This window comes from Antennarius striatus, chromosome 6 (genome assembly GCF_040054535.1).
Source record: "Antennarius striatus isolate MH-2024 chromosome 6, ASM4005453v1, whole genome shotgun sequence".
Taxonomy (NCBI): domain Eukaryota; kingdom Metazoa; phylum Chordata; class Actinopteri; order Lophiiformes; family Antennariidae; genus Antennarius; species Antennarius striatus.
The window spans coordinates 4,061,786-4,080,714 of NC_090781.1; the positions used below are offsets into that span (position 1 = coordinate 4,061,786).

Sequence of the window (18,929 nt, forward strand, 5' to 3'; positions counted from 1 at the left end):
GATGGTGCCTGCCTATAATTGTATAATTGATGCAACGGGATTTTACCCCTATTACATCATCTTTGGACAGGAGGCCCACTTACCCGTTAACCTCTGCTTTGGCACGCCTTTGGAGCTACAAGGTGATCATTGCCATTAGCAGTATGTGGAAAACCTGAAGAGTGAACTGCAGCATGCATATGAATTTGCCGTCTGCAATTATGGGCCCATGACTCCAGAATACGTATCCAGCACCTTGAAGAGGGAGACATCGCTGATCCATGCTTTTGGAGGAACTGGAAAACAGAAATTAAAGGACAAGTGGAATTCTATACCCTACAGTCATTGAGAAGTTGCCCTACCTACCTGTGTATTGAGTGGAACTTGAGAACAGAGTAAGGGGAGAAAAGACTCTTCACCGAGACCACCTCATACCAGATTGACAATTGCTCAGGTTACCAGCATGGAGGAGGTCAGTACCCCATGGGCAACCAAGACCAGAAGGAATAGGGCAAGTAGTGCCCTATTATGATCCATACGTACTGGCGGACAGCACTCCATGAGCGTCTAGCAGCACAGATGAACCAGCTGCTAAGGGATGAGACTCACCTAGAGTGGCTGACTGGAGGCAGGACAGTTCTGATCGTGAAAGACCCACAGAGGGGATCCATCCCAAGTATATGCTGCGTTCCGAAACTCCCGGAACGCAGTGCGCTTCTGTGTATTAAAGAAACACTTAAAAGCGCTTTAAACAATCTATAAGAGTGTGGAAAAGGTAATACAGATATAAGGTGGTTTTAATATCGGTATGGGGTGGGTTCATAAACATTTAAATTACTGTAAATGATAAAATAGTTTGTTGCTATATTGCGGAATTTCGTTTTTTGCAGGTGTTCCTGGAACACATTAACCGTGAGTAACAAGGGATTACTGTATATAAATGAAAAATGATTTTGAAATATTAAATATAAATGAATAGTAAAAATAAACATACTAATCTTACTGCTCCAGCTCTGGCTATATTGTTGTTTTTAGGGTCATTTGTCATATCTCTCCCTGCATGTTCTCCCACTGGCCCGGTATACGCCGTCATCCTGCTGTTATTGGGTGTGGTCACTCAGACTCCTGGCCATAACAACTAATAATATTATGCCTTGCATGTCTCCTTCCATGAAAACAGTAATTAGACAGTAGTGTCAAAAACATAATAATATATGATGTCAACCAGGTATCATGTCTTCAGCCACTGACTCACATTTGGATCCTGAGAGCAGCAGGTTAAGCAGAGTAACCCAGACACTGTTCTTCCCAGCTACATCCAACAACTCCTCTTGGGGGGATCCCAAGGTGGTCCCAGGCCAACCAAAAGATTAAGTATTATCTCTCCAGTGAGATCCGGGTCTTCCTCTGGGTCTCCTCCCAGATGGACATTCCTGGAACACCTCCCAAGGGAGGCGGCCAGAGGACATCCTGACGAGATACCTGAACCACCTCAGCTGGCTCCGCATTGATATGGAACAGCAGTGGCTCTACTTTGAGCCTCTCCCAGATGTCTGAGCTCCTCACCCTACCTCTGAGTCTGAGCCCAGCCATCTTGCAGAGAAAACTAATTTCAGCCACTTGTACTCATGATCTTATCTTTTCCTTTATTGCCCAGGGCTCATGACCAGAACTGAGGGTTATGAGCAGAGTTGTGTAACATGGCAGCCCTAGGAAAGTCTAAACCACAAAGTCTAACTAGAAACAAGTTTGTCTTATTGCCTTCAATGTGAAGCAGACTCTGACTTTGGAAATTCAGAGACTTGACAGCATGTAGTAATGAGCTGTGCATCCACACTCCCAAAGCACTCCTCAATGGAGACCTTGGGGGACAAAGGCAAACTCATGTGCTCCCTCTGGCACCATTTGGAAAGTATAGGGCTGAGCCAGTGCTTCGCAGAAAAAGAATCACTTTCCCCTTCCTAAGACATCAAACGGTTTGCCAGAATCTCATTGGGGTCAATTGAAAGTTTTCTTCCATGGCCTCACCATGCCTTTTGCATGAAAGGGTCTGAAGATGTGCTCATTTTCACTTAGGGCCACATAAGCATAATGGCTGTCCTCAAAGGGCCAGGTGTAACTTTTGAATGTAGATAAATGTAAATAAATGTAATGTCACATATATGTAATTGCTCCTCAATGTTAAATAAGTGAATGTATTACTTATTCCAGTTACAAACATTACAGTTGCACAGAAAAAATGTTTGCTTGTTGCTCTATTATAACATAAATCATTTAATTTGTCAGGTTATGGGACCCACAGAACTCCATCAATCAAGGATCAAACTATTCAAGTGAACAAAAGAAAAATAACATCAAAAACAAGTTAGGACAATAACTTTGTTAAAAATGGTTTTGTTAAAGTAAAAATAGGCTTAATTACTGCTTTGTGGGAAATGTAGTTTTTGGTCAAAACACACTTTTGACCTATTTATTTTTAGACATTGACCTTTTACACTCTCGTGGGCCACATAAAATGATGTGGCTGGCCACATTTGGCCCCCGGGCCTTGAGTTTGACACATGTGTTCTAGACCAACATGACTGGGTCCTGAGCCAAACATTTTCAGCAGGGACTCACTATCCATTTGGGCCTCCTAGTCTGTCCCGCAACTTCACTCATCACGTGATCCAACACGCTAACAAGTTATGATCAGTTGAGAGCTCAGCTCAAGCTCTTTGCCTCTGATCCAGTGCAACTTGAGCATAATAGGAGGTTCAGCCCCCATTGAGGTGGCCTGTTCCTGAACCCGAGCTGTGCATGTACTGTAGATGATCCCGACCAGGGCTCGAAATTGCGCCCATTTTGGTCGCATATGCGCCCAAATTTGTATCAGTGTGACTATTAAATATATTTGGGAGCATCAGTGCGACTAGGGAAAAAATCTGGTGCGCCTTTTTTTGTGAGACCGCGCTCCTGCGATCCTGCCAGGAAACAATGAGTTCGCAGCTGCAGCTGCAGCTGCTCTCCTAGGTGAGGGACAGAGGCGCGCGGAACGGAGATGGACGGAGCGGTCTCTATCGCTCTGTCACTGCCTTGCTTTTGGGTAGGTACTCCTAAAGTCTTTGCTGGTGCTACTAACTTCTAAATTTGGGAGCACCAGTGCTACCAAGAAAAAAACTTAATTTCGAGCCCTGATCCGACTATGTGTAGTTGGAGCTTCTCAACCTCCTGCACAAACGCAATGACATTCCATGCCCCTGTCGTGACTTTCTGCACTACAATATGTCAAGGCATCTGGGGTTTTTACTGCTACCCAAGCCACAATGTACCATACACTTGTAGCTCCGCCTGATGGTGGTTGGCACACATCAGTTTTTTTAGTCCCAGAATGCATCGCTGCATCCCCACCTCAAGATTATTATAAATGTAAAAAAAATGTTACTGTTGTTTTTGGTATGATGCACTATGTTAATCTTAATCATGACTGGTAGTCACATTATTCAAAAGAGAATCAAGATGAAGACAGCAACTGATGAACCTGAATTGGAAAGCTGTTAATTGGAATTTGGGGCTGGGATTCTGTTCCCTGAAGTCGTTCCACTTCTTCAATATCTACCAGGTTCATTTCCTGCATTTGTAACCTCAGTCTGTTTTGTCTACAGAACACACAAAAGCTATTAGTAAATGACTTGTGATAATGAATAGTGGCTCTACTGTTACTCTCCTGTACCATGCTCATTACGGTTCCCAGCGTTCACTAAAATCTTTTATCACTTGCTTGCTGTGGAACAAGTGAAACAACAGACTGACCGTCCATCAGGGTAGCTTGACAATCACAAAGGAAAGTGCTGCAGTCTGCCAGGGCTCCAGTTTACCAGCTGAATAGACCACCTAGCCCCAAATAAAGAGGCCGTCTCTGAAACATTTATTCAGCTGCCTGTGCAGAGCCAAGTCTAGAGAGGGCGCAATTACAGCCGCAGTCTAAATGTGCCCCACACAGAGAGAGATGTGGGGGATGAGTAATGCCTGCTCCTGGAATGACATCATTGCTCTGGCATTTGTATGTTGCTATGGTGAAGGAAGGGAAAGGGTAGAAGGGAGGTGGTGAGATATGGGGGACAAAAAGAGGCGCATGGGAATGGGGTGGTTGTGTGAGCACAAAAACAAGAATTGTAAAGATTGTCTTTTGTGTCTCCTCTGTGAAGGGAAAGAGGTGTCCTCAGATATGTCTGCCATTCCCTCAGCTCCACTTTGTATGTGTGTTTGTGTTTATGTGTGTACACGTGCATGTGCGCATCTTTATTCCAGAGGAATTTCTTGCTAATATATCCTCTATCTCTTTCTCTGAAAGGGTTTCTTCTGCACCTGCGAACACACAAACATCTGAACACGGTTCATGTAGTAGACTCATTAGTTTCAGGATCAGCATTCTGTTTTGTCTAATTTTTCTGATTACAGTAATACCAAATATTTATATAGGTATTTACGTATAATTTAAACGTTTAAGAACCCTCTCCATAGTAATATTGAACCACCTTATATCTGTACTACCTTTTCCCACCCACTTATAGACTATTTAAAACACTTTTGTAAATATGCGTCATGCATCGTGAAGCGCAAATAAGCGAGGGAATATTGTATACTTGAAGGCTAGATGGAACAGTTTACTGGCATATTGATCAGAAGTATTCGAAAGTGTTTCTGCAGTGCTTCTCATCTGCCAGCTAGTAGAAAACCTGTCCAGACCACGTCCACAACACACACATTTTCCTTTGGACTACTCCTGCTTCCAAATACAGTCAACCCTCGGTTTTCGAACATAATCCGTTCCAGAAGGCTGTTCGAAAAGGGAGTTGTTCGAAATCCGAAAAATAATTTTAATCTGTTCCAAGTCTGACACCATAAACTGCACTGTATACTGTTTACCATAAATAAAAAGCGGTGGAAATAGACACTGTGTTTTATTTTAATAAAAGATATCCTATCGAACTTTGAACACGAATGCGCTACGGACGAAGCATCCTGGGCATTCGAGTTCGCTCGGCTCCCAAGTGAGTCGCGTTCAGGTACGCTCGGTTTTGGTACGCTTTGGGTGTGGTCGAGAGCCGAATTTTGGTCGAGTTCAGAGACGTAAAATTCTCGGATTTTCTGGTTGAAAACCGATTTGGTCGAGAACAGAAGCGTTCGAAGACCGAGGTTTGACTGTATTTAATTCAAATTAAATATGTGTTTCATATGTTGCAAGAAAATAAAAACCTGTATTTCTATCCTAATTAATTTTTAATGGTCATGTCAATTTAAAATATTATTTACTTAATTTTGATCAAATTAAAACATATATATACATAAAATATATTCTCCAATATATTCTCACATTGGACATAAAGCTAAATTATCCATAGTTCTTTAAGTCAATCCATTGGACTTTAAGAAAGTTTCTTGAAGATGTTTCACCTCTCATCCAAGAGGTTTCTTCAGTTCTGGCTTTAGCAACTTTGGATAACCATGACCTGGATTAATGAGAACCTACACAGATAATACTGAATTAGTTGCGCACTCATGAATAAAGTCAAATTTGTGTTTAACATAGATACAAATCACAGGAAATGTAAAGAGTGTGCCATCTCACTACTAGTATGGCTATAGGAATTCCTATAAGGTACACAATTGACATGTTAAACCACAGTATGCTGCACAATGGAAGCATTTAGATCTGGTTGATGATTAATTGTATACAGTGATACCTCTGTACTCGACCATAATCCGTTCTGAGGTGGTGGTTGAGCACCGACTTGTTCGACCACCGAAACCAATTTTCCCATAAGAAATAATGGAAAGTATTTTAATCCGTTCTTACCATTTAGAAAAATACCTAAAATATTATAGGAACGTGTATCTAAAAAACAATGAATACGTAAATGTGCACAAGCAGTACATGATAAAGATAAAGCATTATAAACCATTTTGTATAATTTACTTTACGTTTTAGAGAGTGGTTGATGGCACTAGCGTCATCATGGAAGGGGAATCCCTTCCATGATGACGCGCCTTCAGGGGTTTTCTCCCTTCTCTCTCTCTTCCGTGGAGGTGAATCTGGCTGGGCAGTAGCCTTCCTCTTTTCTTTAAGAAGGAACCTGTCCATTGTCAGTTGCTTCTGCTTCAAGATAGTGGAAATGGCTCGTACACCACTTTCATATTTTGCTATAATTTCCGTACGTCTTTGCGTACGTAATTTGCGTACGTGTTACTCCGCTGGCGGTCTGAGTGGAACTGACGCTTACCCGCTGGCCGAGGAGCGCAGCCGAGGAGAGCGTTCGGGTCGACTCGGCTAGTCGAGTACCGAAAATCTGTTCGGGTTCCGATACATTTTCTACTCGAATTTTTTGGTCGAGCACCGATTTGGTCAAGTATAGAGGCGGTCGAGTACAGAGGTATCACTGTATTTGCATTTCTGCCATTTCTTTCTGTGTAGAGTAATCCCTCTTTAATGTAGCCGCAAGATGGCACAACCCAGAGTCTTATTGTGCTGGTCCCAAGCCTGGATAAATACAGAGGGTTGCATCAGGAAGGGCATCCGGCGTAACACCTTTGCCAAATCAAAGATGTGAATCAAACCTACTGGGCTTGCACTAGGAGCTAGTATGACTAAGCCACATTGGCTCAGTGTAAAAGAATTGAGTAAGCCACAAAAAGCCACACTCTGTGTCCAACAAGGGAGATGTGCAGAGTTTTGGCAACTACAGAAGAATAAATCTGATGAGCCATACAATGAAGTTATGGGAAAGAGTAGTGGAAGCTAGACTAAGGGCAGAAGTGAACATTTGTGAGCCTCAGTATGGTTTCATTCCAAAAAAGAGTACTACAGATGCAGTATTTGCTTTGAGGATGTTGATAGAGAAGTACAGAGAAGGCCAGAGGGAGCTGCATTGTGTTTTTGTAGATCTGGAGAAAGCTTATGACAGGGTGTCCAGAGAGGAACTGTGGTATTGTATGAAGAAGTCTGGAGTGGCAGAGAAGTATGTTAGAGCGGTGCAGGACATGTATGAGGACTGTAAGACAGTGGTGAGGTGTGTTGTAGGTGTGACAGAGGAGTTCAAGGTGGAGGTGGGACTGCATCAGGGATCAGCTCTGAGCCCCTTCTTGTTGCTATGGTGATGGACAGGCTGACAGACGAGGTTAGACAGGAATCTCCATGGACTATGATGTTTGCAGATGACATTGTGATTTGCAGTGAGAGCAGGGAAGAGGTGGAGGAGAAGCTAGAGAGGTAGGTTGTCCTGGAAAGGAGAGGAATGAAGGTTAGCCGCAGTAAGACAGAGTACATGTGTGTGAATGAGAGGGACCCAAGTGGAAGAGTGAGGTTACAGGGAGAAGAGATCAAGAAGGTGGAGGATTTTAAGTACTTAGGGTCAACAGTCCAGAGCAATGGACAGTGTGGAAAAGAGGTGAAGAAGCGTGTCCAGGCAGGATGGAACGGGTGGAGGAAAGTGTCTGGTGTGATGTGTGATAGAAGAGTTTCAGCTAAAATGAAAGGAAAGGTGTACAAAACTGTGGTCTAGAGACAGCGTCACTGAGGAAAAGACAGGAGACAGAGCTGGAGGTAGCAGAGATGAAGATGCTGAGGTTCTCTCTGGGAGTGACCAGGAAGGATAGGATCAGGAATGAGTACATCAGAGGGACAGCACATGTTAGAGGTTCTGGAGATAAAGTCAGAGAGGCCAGACTGAGATGGTTTGGACATGTCCAGAGGAGAGATAGTGAATATATTGGTAGAAGGATGCTGAGTTTTGAACTGCCAGGCAGGAGGCCTAGAGGAAGACCAAAGAGGAGGTTTATGGATGTAATGAGGGAAGACATGAAGGTAGTTGGTGTGAGAGAAGAGGATTCAAAGGACAGGGCTAGATGGAGGAAATTGATTCGCTGTGGCGACCCCTGAAGGGAAAAGCCGAAAGGAAAAGAAGAAGAAGAGTAATCACTCTTTATTCGCAGTTAATGCGTTCAAGGACCACCCGAGAAAAACGAAATTCTGTGATATAGGGGTCAAGTATTAATTTTATTATTTACGGTAATTTAAACGTTTGTAACACTCATGTTGTTTCTTATGATGGGCAAGGATGATGCACATGATGAACGGTGCTTGAACGGTCTTTATTTGGCATCCAGCCTTAACAAGGAACAAACAAGAACTGACAACGATCTCCTGCTCTCACTCTCACTCTCACTTTCACTCCCCCTTCTCAGTCTCGTGAACACATGGAGAAAACACACACGGAGGGCAACACACACAACAGAACAACACGGGATATCACAGACCGTTTAAAGCACTTTCGTATTAAAGAAAAGTTTCATGAGGAACTGTGAGTCTCTGAACGCAGTACACACAAAGATACTGTCAGCATATAGCATGCGCGTACAATATCACGTGAGGGCCTACTAAAAAATATCAATGTTGTGAAGGTGCGCATCTCAAAGTGCGAATAAGCGAGGGATTACTGTATGTGTGCGCCTTTCCGTGCTTTTATATTTTCTATGATCTACATCACTGATGTGATTATCAATGTTTACATAGAACATCTTCTATGTAAACACTGATGTGATTATTAACGTTTGCAGAGAAGACTTCTTCAGATGTCTTCTTTTTTCTGACCAACAGTCTAAAGGCATAAAGATACTTTGGTTAATTTGCTACATCATTCACCTTTGTCTCTTACATTTCAATGTCGGACAAACACATCAGAAACACATTACAGCATGAAGCTCTCCAATGAGATATTCTTACAGGGGTACGATAAAATAATCCTATATTCGTCCCACAGTGGGGAAATATTCACCATCACAACAGCAGCAGCATTTAGAGAGAGTGGAAGAATATAATACACAGCAATAAGGTAAGTACATACATACATACATACATACATACATACATACATACATACATACATACATACATACATACATACATACATACATAAGTAGAGATATACAATTTCCAACCTCCACTGGACACACTGATTGTGCAAGTGATTTTCTGTGTGTGGTCTACTGGGAGCAGTTCTGGTTATATAGTCTGCCAGGTGCATGAAGGATAGACCTGCGATAGCGTTCCGTTGAAAATGTGGGGTGAAGCAGTCTATCGCTGAGGGAGCTCTGCAGTGCTGTTAAAGTGCCCTGCAGGGGTAGGATCCGTTCTCTATCATGGATGACAGCTTAGCCATCATCATCCTCTTTCGCACCACCTACACTGAGTCCAGGGACCATTCTAGGACAGAGCCGGTCTTTTTAATCAACTTGTCCAGTCTCTTACTATCAGCTGTTGTGATGCTGCTCCTCCAGCAGACCATCAAAAAAAGCTGAAGCCACCAAAATGTCGTAAAAGTTCTTCAGGAGTGCCCCCTGCAGTCCAAAAGACGTCAGCCTCCTGAGTAGATAGTCTACTCTGACCTGTTTTTCTTTTTTTTTTAGAGTGCATTGATGTTGTGTGTCCAGTACATTTTATTGTTCAGGTGAACACCCAAGTACTTGTGAGATGTCACCATCTCAATGTCCATTCCCTGAATGTTCAATGGTGTCACCAGGCAGAGTGCTAGCCTCAGAAATACACCACCAGCTCCAGCTTGGTTTCCTCTTGTTGATCTGGAGGCAGTTCCTGGCACCAGTCCACAAAGTCCTAGGTCATTTCTCTGTACTCCCTGTCATCACCATCTGTGATAAGGCCAACATTCGCAGAGTCATCAGAGAACTTGTACAGGTGACAATTTGGAGAGTTGCAGCAGAAGTCTTCAGTGTAGAGGGCGAAGAGGAACCGGGCCAGGACCGTTCTCTTCGTGGCCCCAGTGTTGCAGACAACCATGTTTAACATACAGTCCCAGTTCTTCAATGCTGTAGGCAGTTGGTCAGGTAATCCAAAATCCAGTCTGTGAGGGGATGATCCAATAATATATATGAATCACAGCAGACTACTGTACCACAGAAAATGTATATCCTTAAATAATAGTTAAGAAGAAGAAAAATAATCCATCCATCTATCCATCTTCAACTGCTGGGTCGCGGAGGCAATAGTCTCCGGAGGGATGCCCATACTTCCCTCTCCCCAGACACCTCCTCCAGCTCCTCCGAGGAGATCCCGAGACATTCCCAGGCCAGCCGAGGGACATCGTCAATACAATACAATTTACAATACAATACAATTTTGTTATACAATCACACTTGCCACTTTGGGCCAACTTGCCCCAAAGGTCCCCGAGACGCATGTTTTTCATGATATGGGGGGAAACCAGAGTATCCAGAGAAAACCCATTCAGACACAGAGAGAACATACAAAGTGAAAGAGACTGCTAAGCTTTAATCCAGATAGATTTAGGATGTCTTTGTGACATCATAGTAGAGTGGGCAAAGACTTAAAATCTTTCACATTGATAATCTTCGTACAGACATGCTGCATATAGTGAAACAGCTTTGCTATACGTCGTCTGCTGAGTGGTGCTGTGGAGTTGTGTGCCTGGAGAGTGTGTCTGAATTTAAATGTGCATGTTATATATATATATATATATATATATATATATATATATATATATATATATATACAGGTAGTCGCCGACTTACGACCGCGATTGGGACCGAGAGATCGGTCGTAAATCGATCCGGTCGTAAATCGACCCTTGCGTAAAAATGCAATTTTTTTTTTCTCGCCTAGTGTGAAACACGAAGGAGCGGGGGGGTGGCGTCTCTCTGATCATTTTCTCTAGATACCGTATCATACTGTTCCATATTTTTACGTTTGTCACGTTCAAGTCAAAGAATCAACACCGTACTGCAATACAATTAGTTTATTATGTAAAAAACATACAAAATGAAAAACGATGTAGTGTTGAAATACCAAAATGCAAAGACCGTAAAATACGTATACGTACGTACTACAGTACTGTACTGTACTGTACAAACTTAGTGGCTGCTGGCATAACTGGTGCTTGGCTGGGGGTCGTCCGGATCGTCAGCTGGGGCAGTGTGTGGGTTGGTGGGAGCGGGAGACGATGTTTTCATAAACATTGTGAGCTTTGTCTGTACTGTTCGTTTCTTTTTCTCCTCATAAATTTCACGATAAGGACGGAAAGCGTCGTTTGCCATCCGTTCAATCCTTGCAAATCTTTCTGTTTGGGTCCATGTCTTCAAAGTGTGCAAGGAGTTTATTTAAGAGGGAAAAGCCTTCTGACAATCCTTTGGTGGTAAACTTTTTTTCTGGTTCCTCCTCTTCTCTCTCTGCTCCTCTTCTCTCTTCTTCTTCCATTCTTTCTTCTTCCAGCGCGATCAGTTCTTCATTCGTAAGTTCTCCTGATTCTTTTTCTAGCAACTCCTCGATATCTTCCATTTCACACTCCAAGGAGAGGTTTTTTGCCAGTTTAACTATTTTCTCCCGAAGCTCTTCAAGTTCTTCGTCACTTTCAAATCCCGCAGAAGAGTTCACGTAACGCTTGACACAGTTTTTCCATACCCCATTCATACATTTCTCCGTCACAGCCTCCCAAGCAGTAGCAATATTCTTGATACACTGTAGAATGTTGTACTGTTTCCAAAAATCTCGCAGCGATAGTTCTGGGTCTGCATCCATAGCAGTTATGGCTTGTGCAAAGGTGGTACGGAGGTAGTTTGCCTTGAATGCAGCAATTGAACCCTGATCCATGGGTTGGATAAGTGGAGTTGTATTGGGTGGCAGAAAAATCACTTTTACATCTGGATGGAGGTCAGATAAGTGAGGTGGATGTCCAGGTGCGTTGTCGAGGAGCAGCAAAATCTTGAAAGGAATTCCGTTCTCCAAACAGTATTCTCGCGCTTGAGGAATGAAACAATTGATAAACCAATCCTCAAACAATGCCTGGGTCATCCATGCCTTCCTGTTAGCACGATATGAAACTGGCAAAGTCTGTTTGTTTACATTCTTGAAGGCACGTGGGTTTTCTGAATGATAAATTAAGAAAGGCTTAAGCTTAAACCCTTTCACGTTCCCTCCGAGCAGCACAGTCAGCCTTAACTTTAAGGGTTTAAATCCAGGCATGCTTTTGGCTTCCTTATGGATGTAGGTGCGTTCTGGCATTCGTTTCCAGAACAACCCAGTTTCATCAACATTGAAGATTTGTTCTGGAAGATACTCCTCTTCTGTGATCAGTTCATCAAGACTGGCGACAAACTCACGTGCTCCTTTGTCATCTGCACTCGCTGCTTCTCCGGTCACTCGAACGTTATGCAGCTGGAATCTTTTCTTAAATCTTTTGAACCACCCAGTACTAGCCACAAAATGCTGACCGTGGTCTTCTCCAGCACGTTCCTTCAAAGTCTGGAATAGACTTCTAGCCTTCGTCTGCACAGTAAAAAGGCTTAATGGAGTCCGTTTTTGAATCTGATCTTCCATCCAAATGTGCAGTAATTTTTCCATTTCATGAATGGGCCCGGTGCGTTGTTTTGTAATTACTGTTGAATGGATAGATGCCGAACCTTTCACAGCTTCACGGATCCTATCTTTATCTTTCAAAATTGTTGACACAGTAGAGTGTGATAACTTTAAGTCGCGTGCGATCACATTCACTTTTTTTCCTCCTTTGTGCTGTTTTATCACCATCATTTTTGTGTCCAGATCGATGGCCCGTCTTGCCTTCTTTGCAGCCTGAGAAGATGATGAAAACAATTTCCTCTTGCTAGACATCTTGGAGGTATACCTATACAGACAAGGAAGAAGTGTGCTGCACTCTACTTGGCTGAGCTACTGATCTCACAGTGTGACTAACAGTGTGTGTGCGGCGTGGTGTGGTGACTGCAGGGGGCACGGGAGTCTCAGAGCGTGAGTACTGTGGCTGGAGGGAAGGCCCCGCCCTACCCGGACATTGTGGTCGTAAAGTCGGTCGGTCGTAAGTCGCATAGGTCGTAAGTCGGCGACTACCTATATATATATATATATATATATATATATATATATAGCCCAGTGTTTAACAGATTATTTGAACTTCTGTGTGGACACCGTGGTCCCTGTCAGGACAGTCAAGTGTTACCCAAACAACAAACCCTGGATAACCAAGAATGTGAAGGCTGTCCTGAACAGGAAGAAGCGGGCGTTCAGGAGTGGGAATGAGGAGGCGATGAGAGAGGCCCAGCAGGCAGTGAGACTCTGCCTGAGGGAGGCCAAGGACAGCTACAGAAGGAAGCTGGAGAACCAGCTTGGGCGCAACCAAGTGCGGGAGGTCTGGAATGGCATGAGGGCCATCACCGGCTATGGAGAGGGCCGTGGTACAGTGGAGGGGAACGTGGAGAGAGCTGATGAACTTAACAGCTTTTTTAATCGGTTCAGCTCCCCCACCACTCCATGCGCCTGTCCCCAGAGTTCCCCCGGCCCAACTGATCCGACTCCACCTACCTCCTTCTCCCCCTCTCCGTCCGGCTCATCTGCCTCCCCCTCTCCCTCTCCGGCCACCTCGCCCACTTACCTCAGTCCAAACCCAGACCCTTCCCCCACCCCAACTGCCGGAGCCCCGGCCGGAGGGATCAACGTGCCACGCCCCCACACACGGCCATCACGGTGGAATAGGTGACGTCTGCGTTGAGGAGGCTTCGCCCAAGGAAGGCGGCCGGACCAGACCAGGGCCCCCCTAGACTCCTCAGGGCCTGTGTTGCCGAACTGGGCGGACCCCTACACCAGGTCTTCGACCTCAGTGTCCGGCTGGGGAGGGTCCCGTCCTTGTGGAAGACATCCTGCATCGTTCCTGTACCCAAGCGGAGACGCCCCACTGAGCTCAACGACTATCGACCAGTCGCTCTCACCTCGCACGTGATGAAGACCCTAGAGCGACTGGTCCTGGAGCTCATGCGTCCCCAGGTGCAGGGCGCGACGGACCCTCTCCAGTTCGCCTACCGGCCCCAAGTTGGGTCTGACGATGCAGTCCTGTACCTCCTCCACCGGGCCCTCTCCTACTTGGATGTCGGGAGTTGTGCAGTGAGGGTGCTCTTTTTCGACTTCTCGAGTGCCTTCGACACCATCCAGCCCCGGCTCCTGCGGGAGAAACTGTCATCCCTGGCTGTGGATCCCTACCTCGTGAGCTGGATCACGGACTATCTAACAGACAGACCACAGTATATCCGTATGGGGAACTGTCTGTCATCAGTGGTGACCAGCAGCACCGGGGCCCCGCAGGGGACGGTACTCTCCCCCCTTCTCTTCACCCTCTACACAATGGACTTCCAACATAACTCGGGTACGTGCCACATGCAGAAGTTCTCTGATGACACTGCAATTGTGGCATGTATCAGGGGGGGTGATGAGAGGGAGTACAGGAGAGTGGTGACGGACTTTGTAGGGTGGTGTCAGCAGAACGAGCTTCAGCTAAACATCTCCAAAACCAAGGAGATGGTGCTGGATTTCCGGCGGGCACCACCCTCCCCACAGCCAGTAGTCATCGGGGGTAAGGAGGTGGAGGTAGTGGGGACTTATACGTATGGACTGGACTGGTCGCACAACCTGGACTGTGTATACAAGTAGGGCCAGAGTAGGTTGTACTTCTTGAGGAGGCTGGCCTCCTTCAACATCAGCTTTAATCTGCTCAGACTGTTCTACCAGTCCATTGTGTCCAGTGTGCTGTCCTACGCCATTGTGTGTTGGGGTGGTGGTGCCAGGAAACGGGACACGGAGAGACTCGACAGGCTCATCCGGAGGGCTAGCTCTGTGATCGGTCAGGATCTGGACTCAATACAGACCGTTCTAGAGAGGAGGACTATGTCCAGGTTTAGATCGATCCTGGGTAACACCACCCACCCCCTGCACACCACCTTCACCCAGCAGAGGAGCTCCTTCAGTGACAGACTGCTGTCACCAAGCTCCTCCACTGAGAGACTCAGGACCTCCTTTGTCCCTCGTGCCATCAGAGGGCACAACCACTCTCACAGAAGGAGGGGGTCTGAAGCCGCAGGATCATCAAGGTTGGGTGAGAAGGGATAGACGAGGGGGGCCTGGGACGCACTGTGGATGCACTGTGGATGCACTGTGGGACACTTTGTGGGGGTCCTTAGTGTCAGTTTACAGCTCGGTTCATCCAAGTGTTACTGATCACACATCATCTACACCCAATGCTCTTTCTTTCTTCTCTTCTTCTCTCATGTCCCTATGCTTCCTTCCTTTTATTCTAGGTTCTTCTGTTTCCTGTTGTTATAATTATGTAACAGCATGTAAATAATTTAACTTATACAACGTCTTTTGGCTGTGCCATTACTTTCTGTCATTGTTATGTGTATTTATTGTATCTCTTGCGAGCAGATGTCACCTGAATTTCCCTTGGGATCATTAAAGTATCTATCTATCTATCTATCTATCTATCTATCTATCTATCTATCTATCTATCTATCTATCTATCTATCTATCTATCTATCTATCTATCTATCTATCTATATATATGCCTCTTCCTGTTAGTCTGTACATATATATATATATATATATATATATATATATATATATATATGTACAGACTAACAGGAAGACATAGGTTTGATTTGCATCTTGCAGGAGATACTTGGGCAATGTACAGTAATGGAGAGTAGTTGCGTCTGCTTAATGTAGTGAATTCTCAAATTTCCACTTAAACTTGCAGGAATAAGCAAGTTAGAATGGTTGTTTTTGTGTGATAGAGGAAGGAAAGAAGTGGAAAGCATGACCTCTTATATTTTGACAAAATGTAACCCTTTACAATAATAATAATTACTATTATTATTAGCCAACTGGGATAGGCTCCAGCAGACTATGAGAGTCTGCTGGAGCCTATCCCAGTTGGCTACCATCCAAAGGCAGGGAACACTCAAGTTGAGACGCCAGCTGAAACATCATATGTTGAGGACTACATGTATGAAAGTACTATTCTCTAAGCCTTACCTGGAACAATAAAGGACATACAAACAACACATACATACAGAGAGGGAGATGAGTGTTGGAGCTGCGCATAGCAGCGGTGCTGTTGCGGCTGCAGTACAATCTGCAGTACAATAAGTGCGATACAGCAGCGTGCGTTTGTTTGTTTGGATGTTCATAAGATGAATGTTTGTAAGTTGAGGACAGCTTGTATTTAGTGTGACCTATTTACTTAAAGTCATGTTTAGGGAGGTGGGAGGAACCCAGAGAACCTGGAGAGAACCCGCGCAGACATTGGAAACACATTCAAAGTCCGCACGGAAAGGAATCAAACCTGGAACCTTGTTGTGCGGTGCTCACCCTTTTTCACACTTTTCACTCACTTCTCTCAACCAGCCTGCTTGTGTGAACTGAGTCCAAAGCTTTGAATAAATTCACAAAGCCAGATCTTAGTTTTCTAAGTGTTTATTCTTGCCTCAGTATTAGGGATTGCCTCCTTATTTGGTGAAATTACAATTTTTCACAACAATATTTTCTGAGCAACTGTCTGAATTAAAGCTGCTCTGAGCCGGGAATGGACCAGACATCCTAATGGTGGGGGGTGGGGGAGTCTCTCTTAGTCATGGATGTCAGACACAGCGATTTAAAAGATTACAAACCAGTACATATAAATCTGCGTGTGCACATATGCTAATGTAACAGAAGAAATGCTTTACCTACAACCAAGGGATTAGCATTTAGCCACATGATTATATTATATGCATATTACTAATTACCCAAATCAAGACATGAGACCAAGATCAGATAAAGTTTTAGAGGTGCATTCCCACATCAGTTAATATTCAGATTCTGGAAAAATATTTGCCAACAATTTGGTTGGATTCATCAGGCCTCTTAATATGTAACTAACACTGAAAGTAACGCTAGTAAACAGGGTGAACATAACCACACTCAGTAGCCAATGATACATCATCCTACCAGTCCACATATATTTTTATTGTTATTTAAACACTTGTTTATTTGCACACTCTGTTATTTCGATAAACAAACTGAATTAAAATAATTTCTCAAATTAATATACTCTCTACTTTTCGCTTTATAATTCCCTTTATAATAAATCACCTGACCTCTTAGAGGAATTCGCAATGTTTTTTATTTAAGAAAAAGAGGCGCCCCACATTTTAATAAATGAATTACAGTTATGTCAGTATCCCACTTGAACATTGAGTGATGTTTGTTGATAGAATGTTGGCTTCCATACAATTTTTATAATTTGTATGCTCTAGTGAGCTACAGTACCTGAGATGTCTGGTTGTGCCCACAGACCCACTCAGAGGTGTGCTTTACCGTCTGATCTCATTTTTATATTCCTTCTTAGTAAGTGCGGTGGGAGACAGACCCACACAGGGACCCATTATCCCCATGAAAACTATAATTTTGCTTTCTTCAGGTTGTCATTAGAGGCATTAAAATACACTTTGCTATGTGCAGTATAACATTTTGCCCTGTCACAACTTCATTTGTTGTCCTTGGACATATGAACTGTTAATTCAGTGACACACTGATGTTGGTTTTTGTCTGTTCATTTAAAAGTTTAAATATTTACGGTCGGTGCTCAAAATGTAGTAATAAACCACTTTCAGGATATTAATGATTGGAGTTTATTATACAGCACATGTTTTTTGTTTTTGACTTTTACTGACAATTTCTGAGCTTTTCAAAGAATATCATATCTGGATTGACTTGTGTCACTGTGAATCACTTTGATTGTATAAGAAAAGTTTTAATCAGCTGCTCATGAATCTCTTTCTTCTCCTCTTCCAGGTGTTGTGAGTGTAGTGCCTCGCTGTCCCACTGGTATTATGAAAAAGATGGTCGACTTTTCTGCAAGAAGGACTACTGGTCCAAATTTGGAGAGCTCTGTCACGGTTGCAATGACCCAATCAACACTGGCCTCATCATGGTAAGAGGATCCATCAACTATTTCATCTCTCAGCACCTCTCAATTCCTTGTGTACTGATCATCTTCAATTTACATGCCTTTCCAAAATCCTACAGAACACATTTGTAGTTTAAACGTGTTCTTTGTGTTTTGCAGTACATGTTAATGGTGTTAAAATAGCTTTAAAAAAAATAACGCATTAACAGAACATCAATCATCTTTATGTCCATTCATCTTGTGTTTTTTTGTTGTTCTTGTCTGGAACACATCTAAAGTCCGTAAAATTACACCAGCTTTACATGTTATCATAAAATAATACCTTTTTTTTTCACTTAGTTTCCATGCACGCAATATTTTTAACCTTTATATCAACATGATTTTCACAAAATTAGACCCGGGAGCACATGGCAGAAACTCCATTACAGCTGTTGTATGCATGTGAATTTATTATCCACAAACACACTAACCATTTCCATTTGAGAAAGTATTCTTTGGAGCTGAGAACACACAGTGCTTTTTGAAGTAGCATTTAACCTATCCTAGCCTATCCCATAATCCTGGAGGGTTGTTGGGACACCACAGACTATCTGTTGAGCAGCTTTCTCCATCTCTTGCTGTCCTCAGCAGCTCTCACCGCCTCACTGAGTGTCGTGACTCTATCATCTGATGTGGTCCACCCATCCTCTTCTGTCTCCTTCGTCTCCTGCCACCTAGTACAGGTCTTTGTAGGATAGTCTTAGCAAGGCCTGAAGACCTGGCGATGTGTCCGTACCATCTCAGTTTCCACTTTTTAGCAGTGGTAAGCAGGTCTTTGTTTGGGCCGATGGCTTGGCTGATCCTCTGCCAGACGTTCTGTATCGAGTCGAAGGCTTTCTTTAAGTCTTTGTATTAATATTATACATACAGAAGTACTGGTACTTAAATTCCCGTTTAAGTTTTTGAACAAGGTATCAGTGTGGTCACATTTCGTTTTAATCTTCATGAAGAAAAGTGCAGCTTTTGCAGGATGTTGAGTGGGTTTGTAAATAAATATTAAATGAAATAGCTCCTGACGCTTCCTCTAACTCTGGTCATTTACTGCTGCCAGCATCTTGTGATAGGTCACGTGTCAAGGACCTCTTAAAGGAAATCATTAAAGCATGTATGTGCTTG

General features: G+C 43.7%; 1 protein-coding gene across 2 annotated transcripts in view; it reads left to right on the forward strand.

Annotated features, from left to right (window-relative positions):
• The window catches only part of limk1a (LIM domain kinase 1a), a 50,372-nt gene that overhangs the window by 15,292 nt on the left and 16,151 nt on the right, over positions 1 to 18,929 (forward strand). For both annotated transcript variants that reach the window (XM_068316752.1, XM_068316753.1), the window contains one exon: positions 17,660 to 17,798. In XM_068316752.1, the coding sequence (XP_068172853.1) occupies positions 17,660 to 17,798 (139 nt within the window). The remainder of the gene's footprint in view (positions 1 to 17,659; positions 17,799 to 18,929) is intronic.